Genomic DNA, 22,330 nt, shown 5'->3' with positions numbered 1-22,330 from the left:
GATCATTTTATAATTTTTTTTTTCTCCAAACAAGGGTTAAGGAGGGGAAAACACATCTTGTTTTATCGTAGCAGTGGGATGAGTTTCAAATATTTAGACATTTCACAAACTTTTTTTTTTGTTGTTTTTTTTTTTTTTTTTTTGAAGATTTTCTCTTTTCATAGTTCTTGTAGTAGAGCTGAGAATATTGGAATACTAAAGTTCAAGTCGTACATCCTCATAGAATGAGATTTCCTTCGAGTGTTTATCATTTTTTTTTTTCACTCTGATACAGTCTTCTGTCTTTTGCTTGCTACTTGCCGCAGCAGCAAAATTTGAGAACACGGTCACCTGCTATGAACTTTCACATTCCCCGCTGCCAAAACACCAGGGACCTGCGAACATTTGCCTATAAATGTCTTTTCCCTTTTTGTTTATGACAAAATGTAAAAGAAAGATGAAAAAATACCAAGCAATCCGGTCCATGGATTTAGCACTTCCTTTACAGTATGTCCATAGTTTTTCTTTTCTTTCTTTCTTTCTTTCTTTCTTTTTGTTCTTTTCATGGACATGTTGCTTGTGGCTTGTTCCAGAAATGCACAAGGTAAAGAAGAAAACTGACTCACACTGACGACCTGTTATCACCTCAAAGCAGGGGATGGATATTATCTAACAACTCCCTTTCCATGAGGTTGTCCTTGAGTTGCTCAGTCGTCTATACACGTATATATATATAGAGAGAGATATTTCTAGGGAATAAAGTCATTTCGCTGCTGTGAGATGTTACTTTTTCTGGTTCTGGTTCTTTGTATATGCTTTACTAACCTTTGAAAGGGCTCAACATCCAAGCCCGTTAACAAGTGATGTATATCTGCTGGAATGAAGGACAACCGAAGGGTTTGGCCTCAGAGCGTTTCAGTGGCTAAACAGTAACCGTGGATGTCGCGTTCTCAAATTTCCACGTCTAATCTTGTGAATTTTTTATTTTTCAAAGATATATTTTTTTTAACTCCACATAAACTCAACAGGTTATTGTCTCTTTTTCATTAAGGAATACTACATGCTTAAAACACAGCAGAAGTTATGTTGCATCAGCTCCTGAGCACCGAAGACAAGGAGAGGAATTTAAGAGTACAAGCCGAACAGGGAAAGAGAGAGAGAGGAAGAGATTGAATAAGATAAGAGAGAGATATAAGGAGTGAATACTTGGAGCAGAAAGGGAGGCGTATTTGACACTGAGATGGTTTGGCAGTAATTTGGACTGGCACGACTGGTTGATCTCTCAATTTCATGGATACTTTTTTCCCTAACTTTGTCCAACACTCACTTGGTTTTTCGAGTAGCGCTCACAGAAATACTTCAGGTATGCGGTAGCTAACCGTACGGAGCATCTTCATAAAGAAGGAATCTTCTGGGCTTGGCACATATTGGTGTTGCAACAACAGGTTAGGTGATCCTGAAGATCCCGAAGACCCAAGACTAACATGGTATTTACAACGAGCAAGCAAGAGTGTGGAACGGTTACAACAGAACAAATCCAATGTGCAGTTAGCCCAACATTACAAAAGTTATCCGGAATATTTATCAAAAAAGGCAAAGACAAGAAAGCGATCTCAATCTGATGGGTTTTAACTCTATATCTCTGGTATTTCATCGAGCTTGTTTGGGAACAGTGGGGAAGGTTGAACAAGAAATATGATAGACAACAAAAAGCAGAACTTTCACCATCCCTGTTCTTACAGTATTCCACCTCCCTCTCTCTATCTTTCACTCTCTCTCTTGCTCTCTGTTCTGTCTCTGTCCCTGTCAGGCCTGAGCTCAGACGTAGTATTCCTTGTCTTTGTTCTTCTTGCTCTTGGTGCCTGTTTTGGTTGTACCGGACTGCTTCTCTTTCACCAGCGTCCCATTGCTCTGTGTGGCTGAATTGCTGATGTAGTTGCGGCTCTGGTCCACCTGATACGATCCTTCGTCTCGGTTCCGATATTTGTACATGGCGTACAGGAGGATGAGGATGCACAAAGCAGCTGCTGCGACGATCCCCACCACCATCCCTGTGGTACTGCTGGACTCCCGGATCACCTCCACTGCACCTGGAGGGCCTCGGTCAGGAGATGAAGGCTCTGCAGTAGGAAAATTGGGAGGGTTTGTTATACCAGGAATGTGCCTGTGCCGCCCGCCATGTTCGGGATCCCCAGAAGGCTGGACGGGTGGCAGGAGCACTTGATCTCGGGTGTTCATTTTTCCCGCTGGAATATTAGGGCCACTGTTGATATTGGGTTTAAGTCGTGGCGAGGTCGTGGGGGTGGACGGAGAGAGGGGCTGCTGGGAGTTGGGATTATGGCGAGAAAAGTGCCGATCCCCACGTGGGTTTTTGGCCACCGCCGGAGGAGGCGGGAGCACGGTTCGGTCTGTGACTAAGGGGGAGTTTTTGTAATAGTCCTCGTCATCTGACTCGGTCATCTCACCCGAGCCGTAAGCTGAGACCTCCATGGCCTCCTCACAGTCCTCCTGGTCCATTGGACATGGCGCATGGCCATTGGAAGTGGACATGGACTCTTTTGTGGTCTCAAGCAGTGTGAGGAAGGGGTGGTAGGTAGGGGGTGGGGGGATAACTGGGTACCTTGTTGCGACTGAAGGGGGATCTAGGGAATCCACGGTTATTATGGGCAACACTAATTCACCTCCTAGGATGAGAAACAAACAGGGTGAAGAGGGAAGAGAATTAGTAAAAATCTGAGCAGGCTGTTTTTTTTTTTTTAAGATTTAAAGCAAATCCAAAGAACAGTAAAAAGAAAAACAATAGCAACACAGTTAAAACCATTATTAGAACACTATGACATAAAATAAGGTTAGTTCAAGTTTAGTTAGTGAGTTGTAATCTATTTAAAATGTTAATCTGAGTGATCTATTCTGTCTCTTCTCCTAAACCTAAGGTAAAGTTAAAAGTACATACTACATATATAGATCAAATTGACGCATAATGTATAATCTAACCTAATCTAATCTATGCTGTCTTTACTAACCTGGACTATAAGATACAGAAGCAGTGTTAGTGACGTTATTTTTCTTTTTTACTAAAATATGTTAAAAAAAAGAACAGTTCTAAATACAAACGCCTAACTATCCTGCCACTATACTACACTACACTCTCTTTTCGTGTACAGACTGGATGGGTTAAATAAGATAGCAAACCACATAGTACAGGTCACTTACATCAACAAATTGGCCGCATGATTTTTGCATGAAAAAAAAAATTACAAAAAGAAAGCTGTGTAAGATTGTTCTTGGATAGTGATAAACAATGTTCACCCCAATTTTCAAAGCGTCTTTAAATCTCTTTAATTAGCCATTCAGTGTTTGTTTTTTTTTTCTCTCTATGAGATTATAAAGTATAATCCATTCTCTCAATAGGCATTATGATGCCTGGAGAGAGAGAGAGAGAGAGAGAGAGTTCATACTAATTATTACAATCTATATGCAAATCTTCAGATTCATATTCAGCTTAGGCTACTGAACATTATTGGGATATTTTGTCATTTATACTCCCAACAAATTATAACCCAAAACAATGATCATATCATTAAGTATATCATTAATGTCCCATTCCCCATGTAGTTTTATCTCGTCAATAATAAAACTAACCTTCCTATAAAACTCTAGTCCTAATACATGTTGTTTTGGTTTTGTTTTACAATATGGACCAGATATCTAACATTTACAGTAATATGCAATACAACGATCAGCTATAACATTATGACCACCTGCATAATATTCAGTAGGTCCCCAATTTTGCCACATTAACAGTGTCTATTCTGATGCTTTTCTATCAGAACCAGCATTAAACTTTTCATCAATTAAAACTACAGTATCTCTTCTACTAGATCGGATTACATGGGCCAACCTTCTCCCCCATGTGCATCAGTGAGCCTTGGCCACCCATGACCCTGTTGCTAGTTCACCGGTATTCCTTCCATGGATTCCTTTTGGTTTGTTCCAACCACTGCAGCCTGAGAACATCCCATGAGACCTGAAGTTTTGGAGTTGCTCAGACCCAGTCATCACAATTTAGCCCTTCTCAAAGTCATTGAAATCCTCACGGTTGCCCATTTTTTCTAGTTCTAACACATCAACTTCATATACTGCCTAATATACAATATCCCACCCATTTCCAGCCACCATTATGATGGTGGATATTGAAAAAGTAGCTACTGTGAGAAGGGCCAGATTGTAATGGCTAAACGACCGGGTCAGAGCAACCCCACATCGGCATCACTTGTCGGATGTTCCTGGTCTGCAGTGGTCAGGACATATCAAAAGTGATCCAAGGAAGGAGAGTGGGTGACCTGGTGACAGGTTCGTGGGTGGCCAAGGCTCACTAATGCAAGTGCGGGGTGAAGGCTGGGCCGTGTAGTCTGATCCAGTAGAAGTACTGTAGCTCAAATTGAGGAAAAGGTTAATGCTGGTTCTGATAGACAAATGCTGGTTCTGATGGACAGGTGTTAGAATACACAGGTCATCACTGTTTTGATGGCAAAAGGGAGGACCTACTCAATATTACGGCTGATCAATGTATGTGTTCAATAACTATTATTTACTGATTTCGTTCAATTCTGTTCATAACCATCTCTGGTTTTCTTTCTTTTTTTTTTTTTTTTTTTTTTTCCAAAATATTGATAAGGTGAATTACAGTGAATGGAAATTACACTGAGGAAATACTGTATAACGTGTGGGGAAATATTTTGCCCTTGACATCATCATCATCATCATCATTATGTTTCACCCCAATACACAGTCCCGTATTATACATGAATATTTCTATTATTCTCAAATATTTAGCAAAATTCACAAAGGAGAACAAATACAGTTAACAAGTAACAAATGCAGGTTGAACATATTTGAAAAAACTGAAAAAAAGGAAACATTAATTTATAACATTTTTGGATAATCAACTCTTCCTCCCTTGACACACACACACACACACCCTTTCCAAAAAGAATAGAAATCTATACTGTGAAATGTAGGCTGTACTGTGTGTACCGTGTCCTAAGGTTGAAGGCATTATTTGCTTAATTTCTTCGTGATCACAGCCAATCGGAGACATTAGTGTGAAAGAGATATATTTATTCGCCAGATTAAGCAGATGAATGGATGCCTAAACTTATAATCCATCCATTACTTAACGGATTAGATTTTCGCAGATAGTCTCCAATTATATGGTTGAAGCATTCAATAACTCAGGGGAAAAAAAGGCCTTTTGGGGCGTAATGAAAAAAATCAATTTATCAGATATTAAGTATTTCTCTGGTTTAGACAATTTATACATCTATTAGATAGACACACTATGAGCACACCTTAGTGACTGGATTTTATTTAGATAAAAGAGAGAGAGAGAGAAAGACATTATAAATATATCAAGGACAAACTCTCAGACTTTAAAAATATGCAAAATAATACCAACATAACCAACAATTAACACATTAAGGCCACATTTCAGACTAAAAAACACTTTTATTATTATTATTATTATTATTATTATTATTATTATACAGTAATCATACTGCACAATCTGAGCCATTGCCTTACTAACATCATACTTAGTAAATAGCCTCCAGTTATTTATTTATAGAAAATGGCAAACAGAAGACTGTTCACGTTGAACAATATCTTGGAATAGATGTTGAAAGATAACACTTGTAGCCAAAAGGAGCTTAAATCATGTACACCGTATTAAAAAAAAAATAACCATGTTGTCATCTCAGTGGATCTGTAGATAACTACTGGTGTGTGTTAGTGAAAACTCAGAGGTTCCTAAGTGTACGGAGCGAGGCGTGAAAAGGAAGGAGATACTGTATTGTGTAATGCAATAAAAGAACCATCAGCCTTAGGACTCAATGCACACAGTACAGCTGAGCATTAAATGTTGAACGTACAACTGGTAGTCAGTAATGCACCATGAAACCCTGTTTCATTCTTGAATAATAATAACGATAATAATAATTCTAATAATAATAATAATTATTATAATAATTATTAATATTAGAATTATTTAATGCATTAAAAACCAAGTTAATTCAAAAACATTTAGAACAACCAAGATAAAACCCAGAACGAACTTCTAAGCCGCAATAGGACATAGGTCACTGTGACTCATTTACAGTACTAATTCTTTGTAAATTTCTTGTGGGATGAAATGAATAATAATAATAATGAAATATATACTGTACTGTCATAAAATAATCAAAATAACTACTCCACCTTATTGATTACTTCGCTGTAGCATAACAGCATGGCGCATTACTGTATATATTACTCCATACCTACTACAGTATACGTTGCTTGAGGGTAAACTTCTTTGCACAGTATTGCACTCTGCACTGGTTGCATGCTGTATACAGTATAAAGGTATTGTGTGAAGATAAGGCTCTGAAGAACATTATATCCACATTAATAAAAACTGATTAATGCAGTCTATCTATCCTAGGTCCCTTTGTGAGTTTTGGGAAGAAATACTGTATCAGGTTGATTTGAGACAGTAAAGGTGTATATTCTATTCTGACACAAAATATGAGTGGAATGGGGCCATAAACCACCAAGAATCTCAAACGTGCGTCCATCTAGTCTAATAAAAAACGTCAGATATGGGGAACGGCCTGTTACAAGTATAAATATATCAAATTCCAATCTAATTCATGGCTCTTTTAGCTTTTATGCATTCTTTAGCCTGGCCCTCACACCCAATGGAATCACAGGATTACAGTATAAACGACATCATGCTGTAGTGATCACTCACTTGACCTAAGAAGTCTAAACTTGTTTCAGCATGGTAACATCCCTGTGCACGGAATGAGCTCCTTGAAAGCATGGTTTGTCAAGGTTGAAGTGGAAGAACTCGAGTGGCCTGCACAGAGATCTGACACAATTGGAATGAACTGGAACGCTCAGCATTGGTGTCTGACCTCACTAATTCTCATGTGGCTGAAAGGGTAAGTCTCCGTAGGCATGATCCAAAATCTAGTGGAGGTTTACTACTAGAGTAGGGATTTATTATTGTAATAACTCTGGAATTGTATCTTCAAAAAGCGTATACTGTCTGTATGGGTGTGAAGGTTTGGTCACAGTGGGTATATACAGTACTGGTTAACACATAGTGGGTATATAGTGAGTGCAAATGTCTTGAGCTACCCCACCCCATCACTGGTTTCTGTCTTACGTTAGATGTTTTTTTTTTTTTTATGTTGATAATGATTCATTGATCACTGGGTCAAAGTGCTTCAGGAAGCCTGGAGAGCTATTCCTCAAGACCATATTAAAAATACAAGAAAGTCTCTTTGGAAGCAAAATATGACCACCCTTACTTCACCAAGTGTTTCTCCCACAAAGTTGACATTTCAGCACCATCCTTCAAGGTTTTAATAATGTGTCGAAGGGTTCTTAACCTGGTTCCAGCATTTTTAAACCCCCTAAGTTGCTTTCGTTGCTTGATACAGCCCAATAATTTGACCTTTCTGAAACTGACTTTTATTTTGGCCAGGCAGTGTGTGTATACAGAAGATCTTCTTCTTCTTATTATCATCATCATTATCATCACTACTACAACTACTAATTATAAAGAAAAGTTATTTTAGTATTCAAATTAAATCTATATATATATATATTTCTCTTTTTCAGCCATGGCTTTAGGTAAATTTTTATATTATGCTTTTGACTGGTGAGTATAGTAATTAGATTAGTCAGGATTCAAAATAAATAGACCGGAAATGTGAGAAACATTGAATCATTCAAGCTGCTGAGCTAGCCTAATTAAAATCAGATAAGTTTGGATCGAATTTATGAAATATGAAAAATACACAGATGGCACAGAATATGTTTATTACATTACGTAAGGATTTGAACCAAAAAAAAACAACAACATAAAAAATGCATGCCGTAACTAGATATCTAATGAAGTCTACATGCTTTTAATACAGTATATACTGTAGACAAGTGTGATAACTCCTGTGATTTCACAAAAAAAGGTATTTTTAATTCCGAAGGCAGTACTGTTAACTCAACATCAAAGCTAATGGACTTTAAAGGAAAGGTCCACCCTGAATGACTTGCATAATAATCGGACTCGTTTTATTCGCAGTAACATGTTGATCTAATTAATACGTGATCTTCAGCAGGGTCAGGGATTTATTCGGCAATGAAATTCAACAGATCTTAGTCCTGAGTCTTGTGTAATGTAAAAACAAGGAAGGATGGAGAAAACCAATTGGTCACTGCCTCCATCTAACCCTGTTCTCTGCATCCTCTTCTCTCACACTAACTAACTTCATGTCCTCTCTCACTACATCCATAAATCTCCTCTTTGGTCTTCCTCTAGACCTCCTGCCTGGCAGTTCCAACCTCAGCATCCTTCTACCGTTATATTCACCATCTCTTCTCTGAACATGTCCAAACCACCTCAATCTGGCTCCAAAACATCTAACATGGGTTGTCCCTCTGAACTGATTCTTGATCCTGTCCATCCTTGTCACTCCCAAAGAGAACTTCAACATCTTCAGCTCTGCTACCTTTAGCTCTGTCTCCTGTCTTTTCTTCAGTTCCACCGTCTCTAAGCCGTAAAGCTGATCTCACCACGGCCTGGAACACCTTTCTTTTCATATTCCCTGATACTCTTATTTTTGGTCACATATTAAAATAATGTAGACCCTAAGGTATTTATAAATTAAAAATATACTTGAACAACTAGTCATTTGCTTTCGACTTCTTAAATAAATGCATAAAAAATTGTATTATAAAACACAAGGACATAAAATGTCCCACAATTAGAGATTAAATGTTTCTTCGGGCCTCGGGCTCAAAGACCCAGACGATGTTTGTCATAGACTAAACACTTTTGCATCAAAACCTTTCAATTGAAAATATACATTTATTTTTAAAATATCATTTTTATCAAATTTACAATACATATTTATCATACAAAATAATTTCCAGAAAAAAATAAACCTGCTTTCATGTTTCATGTCCGTTGCTTTATGTTTCTTTCTTCTCTTTTGTTTACATTAGTTTCTTTTTATGAGTCCGTCTTTGCTCTTTATCTCCCACGATGTACTTTTTCATATTTAATTCCTAACCCATAATCCGCCGCAATGTGCTATTTGTGTTCGGCATCAACAGGTTCAAAACAACAGTTACCACTGGTGTTTTTATTCCAGAGATGAAAAAAAGCTAATTAACCGACACAAGGTGGGTGGCTGAGTTTGCTTAGTTTGCTTCCAGGGTTTTATAATATGCATTTTCATTACCTAGACAGTTTGTCGGCAATGATATAACCAAACACATCAGCAATTTTACTGTATGTCTTCCGGTGTGGAGATACCAAGGAGCAGAATATGGTATAGTTGACGTAGCTTAAGTGCAACCACATGATGCTACACATTGGCTATTCTAATAAAATAAATAAAGGCGTGGTCCATGAGTAAATTAAAGTGTGAGGGCTAATAGTGAGAGTTAATTCTCATGACTAAGTCATGCGAGTGAAAGGCAGGGAAAACTGTTAACATGGTCAAATAGTAAATTTGTCTTTTTTCTTGACAGGATCACTTAAACACTTGGTGAAGTTGCAGCATAAAAATAGATAGTAGAAAATCACAGCTATGTTTAATGGTTAAAGTAAAAGCATTTCCACATCCTCGATGTGGAGAAAAACTTACAGGATTAGGACTTAAAAAAACCACCTGTTAGTAAGACAAATTGGAAGAAAGGTTTTAATTTACCACCAAGCAAAGTCATGTGGTCTGATAGACCTTATTCCAGAGTGATGGGAGATTATTATTATTATTATTATTATTATTATTAATTTATTTATTTTGGCTTTATAATGTATATACAATCATTCTAAAATTTCTTTTGTTCGTTTTCTTGAAATATATGTTTGCCTTTATAACATAAGATTCATTGTATACAGTATAATTGGTGACTACAGTCTTCTACAGTATCCTAAAATGGATTGAACATTTATGTCTTATGTCAAAGCTGATTCTTCTGGGAATTTCCAATATTGAACATTTTTGTACATAAGTAAAGTTTATTGTGCTATATTTAATGTTTTTTTTATTTGAAAACATTTACAAACAGAAAGAAATTGTAGACAGTATTAAATTAGACCTATAATTTATTTGAACTTCATGTCAATTATTTGTACTCATTTCATATTTTTGTTGTCATGACTTGGTTTATTCCTTGCTATGATTTTCATTCATTATAAGCTGACTTTTCTCAGCATTTGTCTTTGAAATTTCCTGCGTGTCAGACCCAGATTTCCAATTTCAGCCACTGAGATACAGTACATAATGATGTAATGTTTGGGAAACCAAATTCTGAATTTAAAACACTTTTTAAGAATATTTAGATGTAGAAAATGTTTAGAACTTTCAAACCTAATTATTATAAAGTTTAATTCAAAACCTTGCATACTGTCAGGCAAACTTCCAAATTTTTGCTACGACTCCCATTTCTCACTCTGTCACATCCAACGCCACCTGACTCCTAATCACACACTTGCACACAATCACTATAAATAGGCTCCTTCACATGCGCATTGCAAAGTGATGCTTCTTACTGTTTACCCCGTACTTGACTTTCTCAGCCTTTGTTACCTTGATTTCTATTTCTGATGTTCTGTTGTTGCCGGTGTTTTTACGATTATTGCCTTGCCCACGTATTGTTGTTTGCATATCGCCTGACTATTCGCCTGTGTTTATGGATTGCGTGTTTAAACTGTGCTTGGACTTGGACTTGTTTTTCTGCCTTTTCAATAAAACTCAGTTAACTGCATTTGCATTTGCTTTAGTGCTCTTACTTGACTTGACATGCAACAAATACAATCCGCGTAATACAATTTCAACTCGATGTTATTCCACTACAATAAATCACTTACAAACTTAAATATAGGCCAAAAAAACTCAAAACTAAATCAGATTTGAATTTCAATTGCAGCAGCACATGACAAGATTTAATTGCTTTTCTTCCTTGTCATTTTCATTCTTGTCAGAAATAATCCACCCAACCCTACCGTTATTTTTTGAGAGTCAAACATAATTAAGTGAAATTACGATTCCACTCATTCCCTCGATTTATTGACACACTTCTGGAAGTTATTCTAGCAATTTCTCCACAGTGCAATAGTCGTATTTGTTTTACATGCATCCCAAATAAAAATCTGTCAGATACTAAAAAAAATAAAATAAAATGAAAATAATGGTTGTTTCAGCAGTTGCTGCTTGTTCATTGAGCACCAATTAACATTTTGCTACAAGGTCTTCAGTGCACAATGTGCAATTCAGATTAAAGAAAACGAGCATTGGGGTTTAGGGTTAGTTGTAATGGCACTGCGAGGCTCTGAGGGAAAGCTCTCTAATCAAAAATGTTTTACTGTTCTGTCCTAATCGATCCTTTTATGACTGCGAGAGTTTATGGCTTGCGGGTACTTTATTTTACTGCTGCGCTTGAAATTGGAGAAAAGGCCACATGCACTCGTACACTCATATTTGTGTTCATGTCATAGTGCACGTGTGACGTGTTTAAGCATTATGTGATTTTGAATGAATGAATATTGTATTGTTGGACCAACTTCCTACAGTGGTATTTATTGAGACAACAGGTAACATTGTCCTCTTGAAAGATGGCACGGGTTGATTACAGACATTTTTATCAGATAGTATCTGATTACAAGCCAAACCGATTAGATTTTTGGCCACCTTGATTATGTCATGAAGCTATTTAAAAAAATTCAACAAAGCCTGACATTTATAGATTGTGGAAATGAGACTTTTATTGACATGTACCGCCAATATCTGATTTCTTGGTGCCCCTTTCTAATATACACTATAATTGGTGACTACAGTCTTCTTTAGTATGCTAAAATAGATTAAACATTTATGTCTCATTTAAAAGCTATTTACTCCCAATATTGAAGACTTTTGTACATAAGTAAAGTTTATTGTGCTATATTTAATGTAAAGACATTTACAAACAAAGAAGTTGTACACAGTATTAAATTATACCTATGATTTATTTAAACTTCAAAACTATTTGTACTTATTTCATAAACTATGAAATCATATTTATTGAGACAACAGGTAACAAAAAAAAAATCAAGCAATTTACCTTTGCTGAGACATTATTTATTAGACCCCATCAAGCCCACACACCCTCCCCCGCTCTTAATTCTGGGTAATTTATTAATTTTTTTAAAATAAAATATGTTTCAGTAAGCTTACAGATTAGTTTAGACAGTTAACGACAGGTTTGTTTCCGCTTATCGTTTTACTGAGGCACCCTGACATTACTGAGGTGAGCATAGCTAACATTAGGCTTCATGTTACCCCAATGTACAGTAGCTAACAAGCTAAACGTTCAAAACCATATCTATCTTTTTCCTCACTTTGATCTGAATTTCACCCAGCAACAGCATCCCGCTCCACCCCAGCACACACGGCCACGCCAGCGCTTAACTAACGAGAGTTCGAGAAAAAAACCCTGAAGTGTTTAACAGTTAAGGAGTAGCGGCGCTTAAGGACTGTACTTGTTAATTTAAGGAATATAAAATCTGCCAGAGTCGCTAATGCTCATCTACAAGTCTTATATCTGTTTACTTATTTTTATTTTTGAAAACTGATTTAAGTAAATACCCAGTTAATGTAAAACGCCACTCCAAACATGTAGTCACTCCTGAGAATGACGAAGTAAAACCCTTAAAAATATCAAGCCGTTCTGAATATGAAACAAAACGTAGCTTTAACACGCAATTAGAATTCCAGAAACTAGATATTATGTAATTTATCTTTGACTTCTCTTGTTCTCTTTACCCAGAGCTCTGCTGTGGAGGATTGGGGTCAGAGGGGTGACCCTCCGTTTGGGGCTACAGGAGGAGCGTGAACAAGCTGTACAGTAATAGTTCTTGAGGGTCTAGGTGACTATGCAGCAGCTTTGAGTGATGTTTTTAAATAAAAATAATAAAGATGCCTAAATTAAGGCAAGAAAAGATAAATAATAAAATAGAATTTAAATAGAAACTTAGAAATTAGACAGGATTTACAGTACAGACATGTACAAAATAAATGTGTAAACTTTAAGGGATAAATATATAAGAATACAGAAATGCAAAAATAGTTTCTGTATGTAGTTATGAGCAGTTTAATTGAAACATGAAGTAAGAAATGGAATGAGACTGATACTGTATGTGTGTGTCATATCCTTTGAGGGTTGTGGGGTGGGACCTCAGTGGATACGATTAGTTTTTACGATAAATCCCATGAGTGTTTGATCAGCTTGAGATCTAGGTAGTTTGAAGGACGGGTCAGCACCATCGCCTCTTTTACCCGCCGAGAGCCGTGCATGGCGTGATGTGATGCACTGGTGCCTTTCTACCGTGGCCAGCATAGACTATTTTTTAGTGATTTGTGCTGCATTGGATCTCTGTGGGATTGTGGATGGCCAGGCCCTTTGGGCTGCACGGGCATGTCGTTGATGTTATGGCTGATTGGTATCAGAATTAGGAAGAATTGAAAAATAACACATAATATTCCAATAGTACAGAGGACCACTCAGGTTATTTGCAAATATGTTGAATTATGTGATTCCCTTTCATTTACAGGTAATGCTATGTCATCTTCTGGCCTCCCTCATGTAATGGTAACACATCCAATTTAAGTGTTCACTCAATCAGCTAGATTAGATAGGGGTGAGTAAAAGGTCAGCACATTGTCTCTGTAGTGGAAACTCTATATCAGGGGTACTGAATAAAATTTTAAGAAGGTCAATAAAATTTCCTTCGACATGAGGGCTGTTGGGATTTAGATTTCAATATAAGATTTCCATAACATGGGTCCTCCGAGTGGCGCAGTGGTAAAGTGCTCGCCCTATCATCCGGAGATCGCGAGTTTGATTCCCGGGTGATGCTGTAACCTCTCGCAGCCGGAGGTCTAGAGAGAGCTGATTGGCCGAGCTCTCTCAGAGGGGTGGGATGAGAGGTACTTAGTTCTCCCACATTAATGACGGCTCTACAGCCAATCAGGGGCGTCTGTAAGCGGACGGAGCATTAAGCGCTGTCCTCGGAGTGTGTTATGCGAGCAATTTGAAAAGATGCGGCCGGCTGGCGTCACGTGGTTCGAGGAAACGCGTGATAGTCTTCGGTCCTCCTGACTGAGTGGTAGTAGTAGCCTTAATGTGGGAACCCACCTAGTGACGGGGAGGAATTGTACACAACTAAATTAGGGAGAAAATCGGGGGAAAAAAATTTCCATAACATTTCAATAATATTTATTATCGAATTTCAGTGACTACATTAAACATGTGGAAAGTTTGATCTTTGATTCCCTTGTACTGTCGATCCAGAAAAGGACCAGCTCCAGCTGGATTCTGCCTTATTATGGTTGGAGCTACACATCCTGCTCCTGTGCTCCCAGTGACCCAGACCCCATCTGCCCTTCACACCTACTGACTCATCCCTGTGCTGAACTGGACTTCATGTCAATTTAAAGAATTTCTGTTGTATTGTACTTTCAGCTGCATAACACACATGATGTTATATCATCTCTATCTGTTATCACCCAGATGAGGATGGGTTCCCTGTTGAGTCTGGTTCCTCTCAAGGTTTCTTCCTATTACCATCTCAGGGAGTTTTTCCTTGCCACTGTCGCCGTCACCCTTGGCTTGCTCATCAGAGAAATTTTATTCATTCATCTCATTATTATCCAGACACATTTTTCTCACACATACACAATTTATTATTATTATTATTTATTTATTTATTTTCTTTTAATGATTATTTTTTAATGAATTTCTTTTGCACACTGCTGGACTTGATTGCGAATTGCTCTGTCATACTGGGCTCTCAGTTTGGATATATAGTATGTTTGCTCTAACGTCCTGTGTTTTGTCTCATAGTTGCGCTTCACATGACTGCTGTTAATTATCCTCACGGTTTCAGAATGTATGAGACAAACTGGTCTTAAACGTCCAGCAGGAAGAATAAACAAACATTGATCTGTCCATTCATCTTTAAAGGTTCAGTTCTGTACTTTTTTCCTTCTTCTTGGAGTGAACCAAACTGCGTCAAGCTTTCGTCTCTATTTCTTCTGCACGCTCAGTCTACACAGGATAAACTATTAAGGCGTTCGGATCTGTTGAGTGATTTGTATAGCCGCGCCTACCTCTAGATTCCTGGTATATTGATTATTCTCATAAATCAGAAAAGACTCAGGATCTGGATAAAACTGTCGCTTGGACTATTTAGTGATGCCTGCTCTCTATTAATAAACTAATTTCCACTTAGTTTGAGTATGTACTGTAGAAAAACCAACTGTTATTAGCTTGATAATTGAGATGTGTGACTAGAAAGAGGTATTGAGAGATTATAAAGAGTGCCAGAAACCCTGTAAAAAAAATAAAAAAATAAATAAAAATAAAGCATCTGGTACTCAATAGATACAACACAGAAGTGCCAGTACTCCTCACATGCAATAAAATTTTATGATGCCGATAAAACACGCATGCTGTATTCGTGCCTGCCAGGAAATCAAATCAGTACTAAGCAGCATCTGGAAGCTGAAGGGACAATTCACATCTGTAAAGTTGACTGTGTAATATTTCCAGCTTAAACATAATCACAATAATAATAATAATAATAATAATAATAATAATAATAATAAAATCAAAGGATAAAAACAAAAGAAAAACAATCTGGTGTAAAAATTATCTACAAAATTACTGGCACTAAACAATTAACATAAAGTCTTCTTGGGTGAAGCTAACATCACTTTCGTATTCCAAGTTGTGCATTTGTCTAATAACTCTAATGAGACCAGCGATTTATATAGCGTAGTGCTTAGTGTTGTGGTTAGCATTGTCGCCTTGCACCTTCAGGGTTTCAGTTTGATTCCTGACTGGAGTCTGTGTTGCATGGAGTTTGCATGTTCTCCCCGTGCTTGGTGAGTTTCCTCCAGGTTCTCCGGTTTCCTCCCACAGTCTTCCCAAATTGCCCATAGCGTGTAAATGCACATGTGAATGTTGACCAGAGGTCCTACATAATAATAATACAGTAGTAATAACCATTGGCCTCCACAGTCCCTAGTTGGACTACAGAAGTTCCTAGATGGATGGATGGTTTGATATATTCCATATGTTGGTATAAACATTGGTCGTTGGTTTAAGAGGAATAATGAGACATTAACAGCCATTTTAAACCCTTTTACTAAACCCTATTTAATTCCAATAAAAGAATGTGCATGTTTATATTCATGAGAGATGTCTATCTGTCATTAACGTAAGATGTCTGAAGGAAGCCATTGTTTGCGTTTGACTGCATCGTGTTGTTGGCTCATTAGAAAGGAGAGAACCCTAAGCCAGGCTTCATTAGATGATGTAATTAGGGATGTCTAACAAGAGCAAAGATTAATTAGTCCACTGAGATAGACTGGGAGGAATGAAGGACCACGAGACGTTTCCCCAGGACCACAGGATTCATTACAATGCAGACTGACTTTCTCAATTTTCACTCTGCTTTTTTTTTCCCCCTCCGGCATAACAGAACAGGACACAAATGTCAATGATCAGCAGCGTATAGCTTGTGTAAAGCTGAAAAGAAATCACTTCTGCCCACCATTTCGGCATTTCTTACTTGAAAAACAAACAACTTGCTGGAGACGCTTTCACAAAAATATGGGAAATATTACAACAGTATTAAATATTCAGCAGGGTCCAAGTTTAACAACTAAAGCCCTTGTACTTTAATTTTTGCAAACTTGAATGGCTGTGATTAAAGTTCTTTTAAACACTTGGCGAAGGTTCAGTGTAAAAAAATTCCATAGGAAAAATCTCACATGACCAGGTGACCACATCAATGTAGTTTATTCTAGGATTCAAATCATGAAATAGTGGTTGCTTTCTGAATAAGAGACACGTGTTGTGATTTTGAAGCTGCTGCTTCATCACGTCTGGATAAATGTACTATATCCTGTTTCCTACTCAAGGCTTTTGAACTCTATTATAAGCTAATACATGATCACGGACATATACAATCAGGTTAATGCATGGTATGTATTCCCTGAACAATACAATAAGGCGCTCTTGTGAGCTACTCAAGTGAAACTAAAACTGGTAGAGGAGGAGAAGGAGGCCGGTACAGGTTTTTGTATTGCGTCTAATGTGTCCTGTGATCTTCAACAAGGTGGATTTGAAGCTTTTTTTTTAAATCATACAAAATTCTTACTCGCACAACCAGAAGAATCATATATTGACATCATATTTTGGCATTTGTGCTTTTAACGCCCTTTTGATATAAAGAAACAAAGAAACCAGGCACAAAATGGTTGGATGATTACATTAAATTTGTGTAAAACATGGCAGGGACACTAAACGTGTTAAAAAGAAAAAAAAGCCTGGTGGCAATGTGTTCGAAGCAAGACGCAGTAAGAACTTAATAAAGAGGTATTAATGATGTCCTTGGACAGTTAACGGCGTAACTACCGTAACACCTTTTAGTGATGTCATTGACACACTACATGTACTGTATGTACACAGACAGGAAAGACTGGATAGCGTTCTGACTGAGTTGTCATTGGGATGTCCAAGGTTTACGTTTATTTTTAATTTGGGAATCATAATGTAAAGAGTAACTAACGCAGTATCTTAACAATACCTCAATAACTTGTAAATCTTCTCTGTAATGCTTAAATGTAATTAGGGCCCCCTAATTGCTTCTCTTCCTTGTTTTTTTTTTTGTTGAAAGCTAGGGTTAGTATTGGTGTGTGTGTGTGTGTGTGTGTGCATACAATATTCCTACTGCCAACTACTTACATAATATCACAGCAGTTACTTTGATTCCCCATAAAACTAAAAAAGGATCCAGTGAAAAATAAATAAAAAAACTATTTTTAAGAAAGCTCATATAGTGGTGGTACAGTACATTTTTATCTTAATAGGATTAACATCCATGCTGGTGGTTAGACATTACTGCAGAAAAAAAGGATACGAAGTACTGAAAATATACACCCTAATAAACTTTATCTTGGTTGTTCTCAGTTGATTTACTCTTAAAGTTGTAAATTCATGCAAGCTTCATTTTACTTTCAAATCCTCTGATTATATAACTGCCTCTGCTCCATGAGGTCAAGTAAAGGTTACAGGCATGACCTGTATAATGTTGGGATAATGGTGACAATACTGACCAATCACAGCTGTATTTGTAAAATCCCACATATTGATTAATCTGTGTATGTGTGTGTGTGTGTGTGTGTGTGTCCCATTAAATCTCCATGAATATACCCCGATTTAGAAAAATGAACTCACCGCCAGGCTCGCATTCCTCTAAATCCTCATCATCACTAGGACATTCTGCTGATGCTACTAGCAGATCATCTGTATTCTGAAAGAGAAAAGAAGAAAAGCGGGAGATTTGGGGTCAGCAATCAATCAATCAATCAATCAATCAATCAATCAATCAACCAATCAATCAATCAATCAATCAATAATCAATCAATCAAACAACAATAACAATAATAATAACAATAATAATAATTATTGCAGCAGCATAGTTTAGAGATATAATATTCTCAAATTTATTATTATTATTATTATTATTATTATTATTATTATTATTATTGTTATTATTATTATTATTATGTCAAAAGAAATGATTAGCTCAATTTATCCTCAAAACATTTATTTCCTGTGCCCCTAATATATTTAATAACAATAATAACTATGAGAAATATAATTATTATTATACTGCATATAGTCCTGAGGAAAAAAAAATCACCTTCTTAAACATGTGAAAGAAACAAATATTTGTTTAATTATGTAAAATGTTATGCATTTAAATGATGACCTTCAATTAGTAACAACTAATGAAGTTTATGAACATTTCTTTAGGTCTAAGATAATATTTTATATGGAATCAGATGCATGGTGTACAGAACCATGATGTAATGAATAATAAATAATAAAAAAAACTATTTCATTTTTGCTGCATAAATCTGTCAAATTGATGTCAACACTAATCTGGAGTAAAAGGTGAAAAAGTGTCCTTAAAGCATCAATCCTGGTGATGAAGTGACTGAGTTGTGTATATTTAGTTTATTCCTGTTTATGGATCAATAAACGAATCAATCTTGTCCAAAAATTCATTACATTGCATGATTGCCTATAACACATCCAGACAGTCTGTCTTCAGGGCCATTTCAGAACTTAAAAGTAAAACTTATAATTTGGTTATTTTGTTATAGGACATATCAATAATGATAAAAGCAGTGATTTATATAATGCAGGTGCTGTTTAGAGTAAAACTAAATTACTGACTGCCAATGGAAACTTCTGGTGTCCCTTTATAAATGGTGTGAAAGCTCTTCAGCTCTCTTTAGGCCTCTGTGCTACAGTAGGTTGCTTGGTCAGGATTTTTTTTTTTTTAAACAATAGGAGGCACATGTTCTCTACTTATGCTCCAGGTATAAATACACGGGTTAAACCAGGCAGGATGCCAGTTCACCAGTTGGAAACAGCATCATGACTATGGGAAAGGTAACCAACACTGATGACAAAAAAATGTAACCATCGCGTCTTGATTCATTAATATACAATTAGTTATTTTTTCCTAAACAGGTTATCTTCTACGAGGACAGGAACTTCATGGGGCGCTCCTATGAGTGCACCGGTGATTGTTCCGATATGCACTCTTACATGAGCCGCTGCCACTCCTGCAGGGTGGAGAGCGGATGCTGGATGGTCTACGACCGCACCAACTTCATGGGAAACCAGTATTTCATGAGGAGGGGCGAGTACGCTGACTACATGAGCATGTGGGGCTGGGGCAACAACTGCATCAGGTCCTGCCGCATGATCCCCATGGTACGGTGATAGATCTGCAGTATCATTTCTTAATTCATAATAAATGGGGCATTTTCTTGTTAACTGACACTTAAATTTCCCCAACAGTACAGAGGATCGTACAGAATGAAGGTCTATGAGAGGGAGAACTTCATGGGTCAGACGATGGACGTGATGGACGACTGTGATTCCTTCATGGATCGCTACCACTGGTCCAACAGCTTTATGTCCTGCAACGTGATGGACGGCCACTGGCTCATGTATGAGCATCCTCACTACAGAGGCAGGATGTGGTACTTCAGGCCTGGAGAGTACAGGAACTTCAGGGACTATGATGGCATGAGGTTCATGAGCATGAGGCGCATCATGGACTCCTGGTATTAAAGTTGTTATACTGATTATCGAAACCAGTTTTCAATAAAAAAAAACTAAAAATTTTAAAGTGTTTTTTTTTTTTTGCTGGTATTTTTTTTATGCAAAGTTATCTAAAATGTCCATAATTAAGTGGTTTACTAATATCTTGGGTAATTACACTTTTAAGGAGAGGCATTTCAATGTTAAGCGAGCACCTTTTGAACTTGTTACTAATTTTATTTAGGCTTTTATATTTCATTTCAAGCAACATTCAGGCTCTCCAAAATAGGAAAAAAAAAATTACAGATTAAGTAATTACTCGCTTTTTTATTTTGTCTTATTTTTCCCCAAAGTGCTTTGTCTGACTTCCTTATAATTAACACAAAAGGTTAAAGTATTCTACGGCAGACCTCATACACAAAGTCTTCTTTAAGTGTATAAAGAAATATCAAGTTTTTATCTATTAGTCTTATTTATCAAAAAAAATAAAATAAAAATGCAGCCTCCATTTCCATACTAAAATTGATGGTAGTGTTTTGATTTATGGTAGGAAATGTATTTTTAAGCAAAAGAAAAAAAAAGAAGAAATCCACGACCATTCAGGCGTTAATAATAAAATAAGTGCAGACATTGAAGTTTCATTTGCAAGACAAAAGTGACTTAGTCAAAAGCTTTTAGAGCTTCTTTCTCAAATTGAACTCATTTAAACAAGAACTGGAAACCCTTATTTATGCATGAATTTTCCTTTAAATCCTTTCAGGCTTAATAAACAAATGCAGTCCGCTCTGATAGCATTGGAATGGCAAAGTCAACTCTTTCTGATTTATTCTGAATATATTTGGGTTTAAAGATCAGAAGATGAATATTGCTTGCTAGATCAGAATTTAAGCTTTCCTTTTCGGGTATTTACATCTAGATGTGTTAAGGAAGTTTTGTTTTGAATCCACTCGAATTTCAATTCAAGCAATTTAAAATATTGAAACATGCGACGTTTCTTCTCGCCCACATGTGCAATGTTAGAAACCATAACTCTAAATGTCTGCTCCTGGTTTGATCCCTGGGTTTCACCTGTGAAAACTGCATTTGTTTATAAAAAGAATAAACCAACATTACGGTCAGAGTGAGCTGTCTTCGAAAGAAAATCAATTCGTTGTAAAGCTGAGAGAGGAGTGGAAATTGATCAGAACCATTGCACTAGAACTGGGCAGAGGTAATACAACAATTCGGAATGGATATGAAAACAACATCAGAAACATTGTAAGAGCTGTGAAGGAAAACTCAAAACCAAAATTCATTGGGATCAGGAACAACGTTCATAATGCGAGGCTGAATGTACACTATCACAATCTAGCTTTCAAGGCCATGCCACAAGATGGAAAGCCCTCATTGGCCATAAGAATCAAAAGGTCAGACTGGAATTTGCAAAGAAATCAAGTTCTGAAACCAAGATTAACCTCAAGGTCTAAGTATAGGATTGAAGTGATCTGCTTATGATTCAAAACATGTATAGTGAAGGTCATGTCATATTGTATCTTGGGCTTGCGTGGCTGCTTCTGGAATGGGTTTATTAACATTTTCTCATGATGTAACTCATAATGGTACCATTCATTCATTCATTCATTCATTTTCTATACCACCTATCCGGTATTCAGGGTCGCAGCCAGCCTACCCAAGAAGACTTTGGGCAGGAGGCGGGGTACACCTCGGATAAGGTGCCAATCCATCACAGGGCTTGTTTGGGAATGCCACACATTTGGGAATGCCAATTTGCATAATCTGCTTGTCTTTGAACTGTGGGAAGAAACCGGAGCACTCGGAGGAAACCCACCAAGCACAGGGAGAACATGGAAACCTCATGCACATAGAACCGAGCCACTGTGCTGTAAGGATCATACCAGCAAAATGAACTTGAAAATCAGGAGAAATATGACGACGATTTACAGAGAACTGCGTCCAAACTAATTGGTAGGGGCGTCATCAGGCAGCCACCACAAAACACACTTCCAACTCATCAACCTGGGACAAGAGGAAGATTTTACACTGGCGAGGTCAATCACCAGACCTCAATCCAACTCAGCAGCATTTCAAATTTTTTTTGAAGACAACCATGCTAACAACCAGACGTCAC

The 22,330-nt window shown here is 37.1% G+C and overlaps 2 protein-coding genes across 5 annotated transcripts in view; one reads left to right on the top strand and one right to left on the bottom strand.

Annotated features, from left to right (window-relative positions):
- Window positions 1-498: 498 nt before the first annotated feature.
- The window catches only part of nrxn2b (neurexin 2b), a 703,577-nt gene continuing 681,745 nt past the window's right edge, over window positions 499-22,330 (bottom strand). For all 4 annotated transcript variants that reach the window (XM_053479498.1, XM_053479499.1, XM_053479501.1 and 1 more), the window contains 2 exons: window positions 18,316-18,391; window positions 499-2,663 (listed from right to left, as the gene is read on the bottom strand). In XM_053479498.1, coding sequence (XP_053335473.1) covers window positions 1,798-2,663; window positions 18,316-18,391 — 942 coding nt within the window. In that variant the 3' untranslated portion in view covers window positions 499-1,797. The remainder of the gene's footprint in view (window positions 2,664-18,315; window positions 18,392-22,330) is intronic.
- Window positions 19,513-20,233, top strand: LOC128508270 (gamma-crystallin M2-like). Its single transcript, XM_053479502.1, has 3 exons — window positions 19,513-19,542; window positions 19,624-19,869; window positions 19,957-20,233. Exons 1-3 carry the CDS (start codon window positions 19,528-19,530, stop codon window positions 20,230-20,232), a joined length of 537 nt encoding a protein of 178 aa, XP_053335477.1. The 5' UTR covers window positions 19,513-19,527; the 3' UTR covers window position 20,233.

Source organism: Clarias gariepinus, chromosome 20 (assembly GCF_024256425.1).
Source record: "Clarias gariepinus isolate MV-2021 ecotype Netherlands chromosome 20, CGAR_prim_01v2, whole genome shotgun sequence".
Classification (NCBI taxonomy): Eukaryota; Metazoa; Chordata; class Actinopteri; order Siluriformes; family Clariidae; genus Clarias; species Clarias gariepinus.
This window is presented reverse-complemented; position numbering and strand designations above follow the sequence as displayed.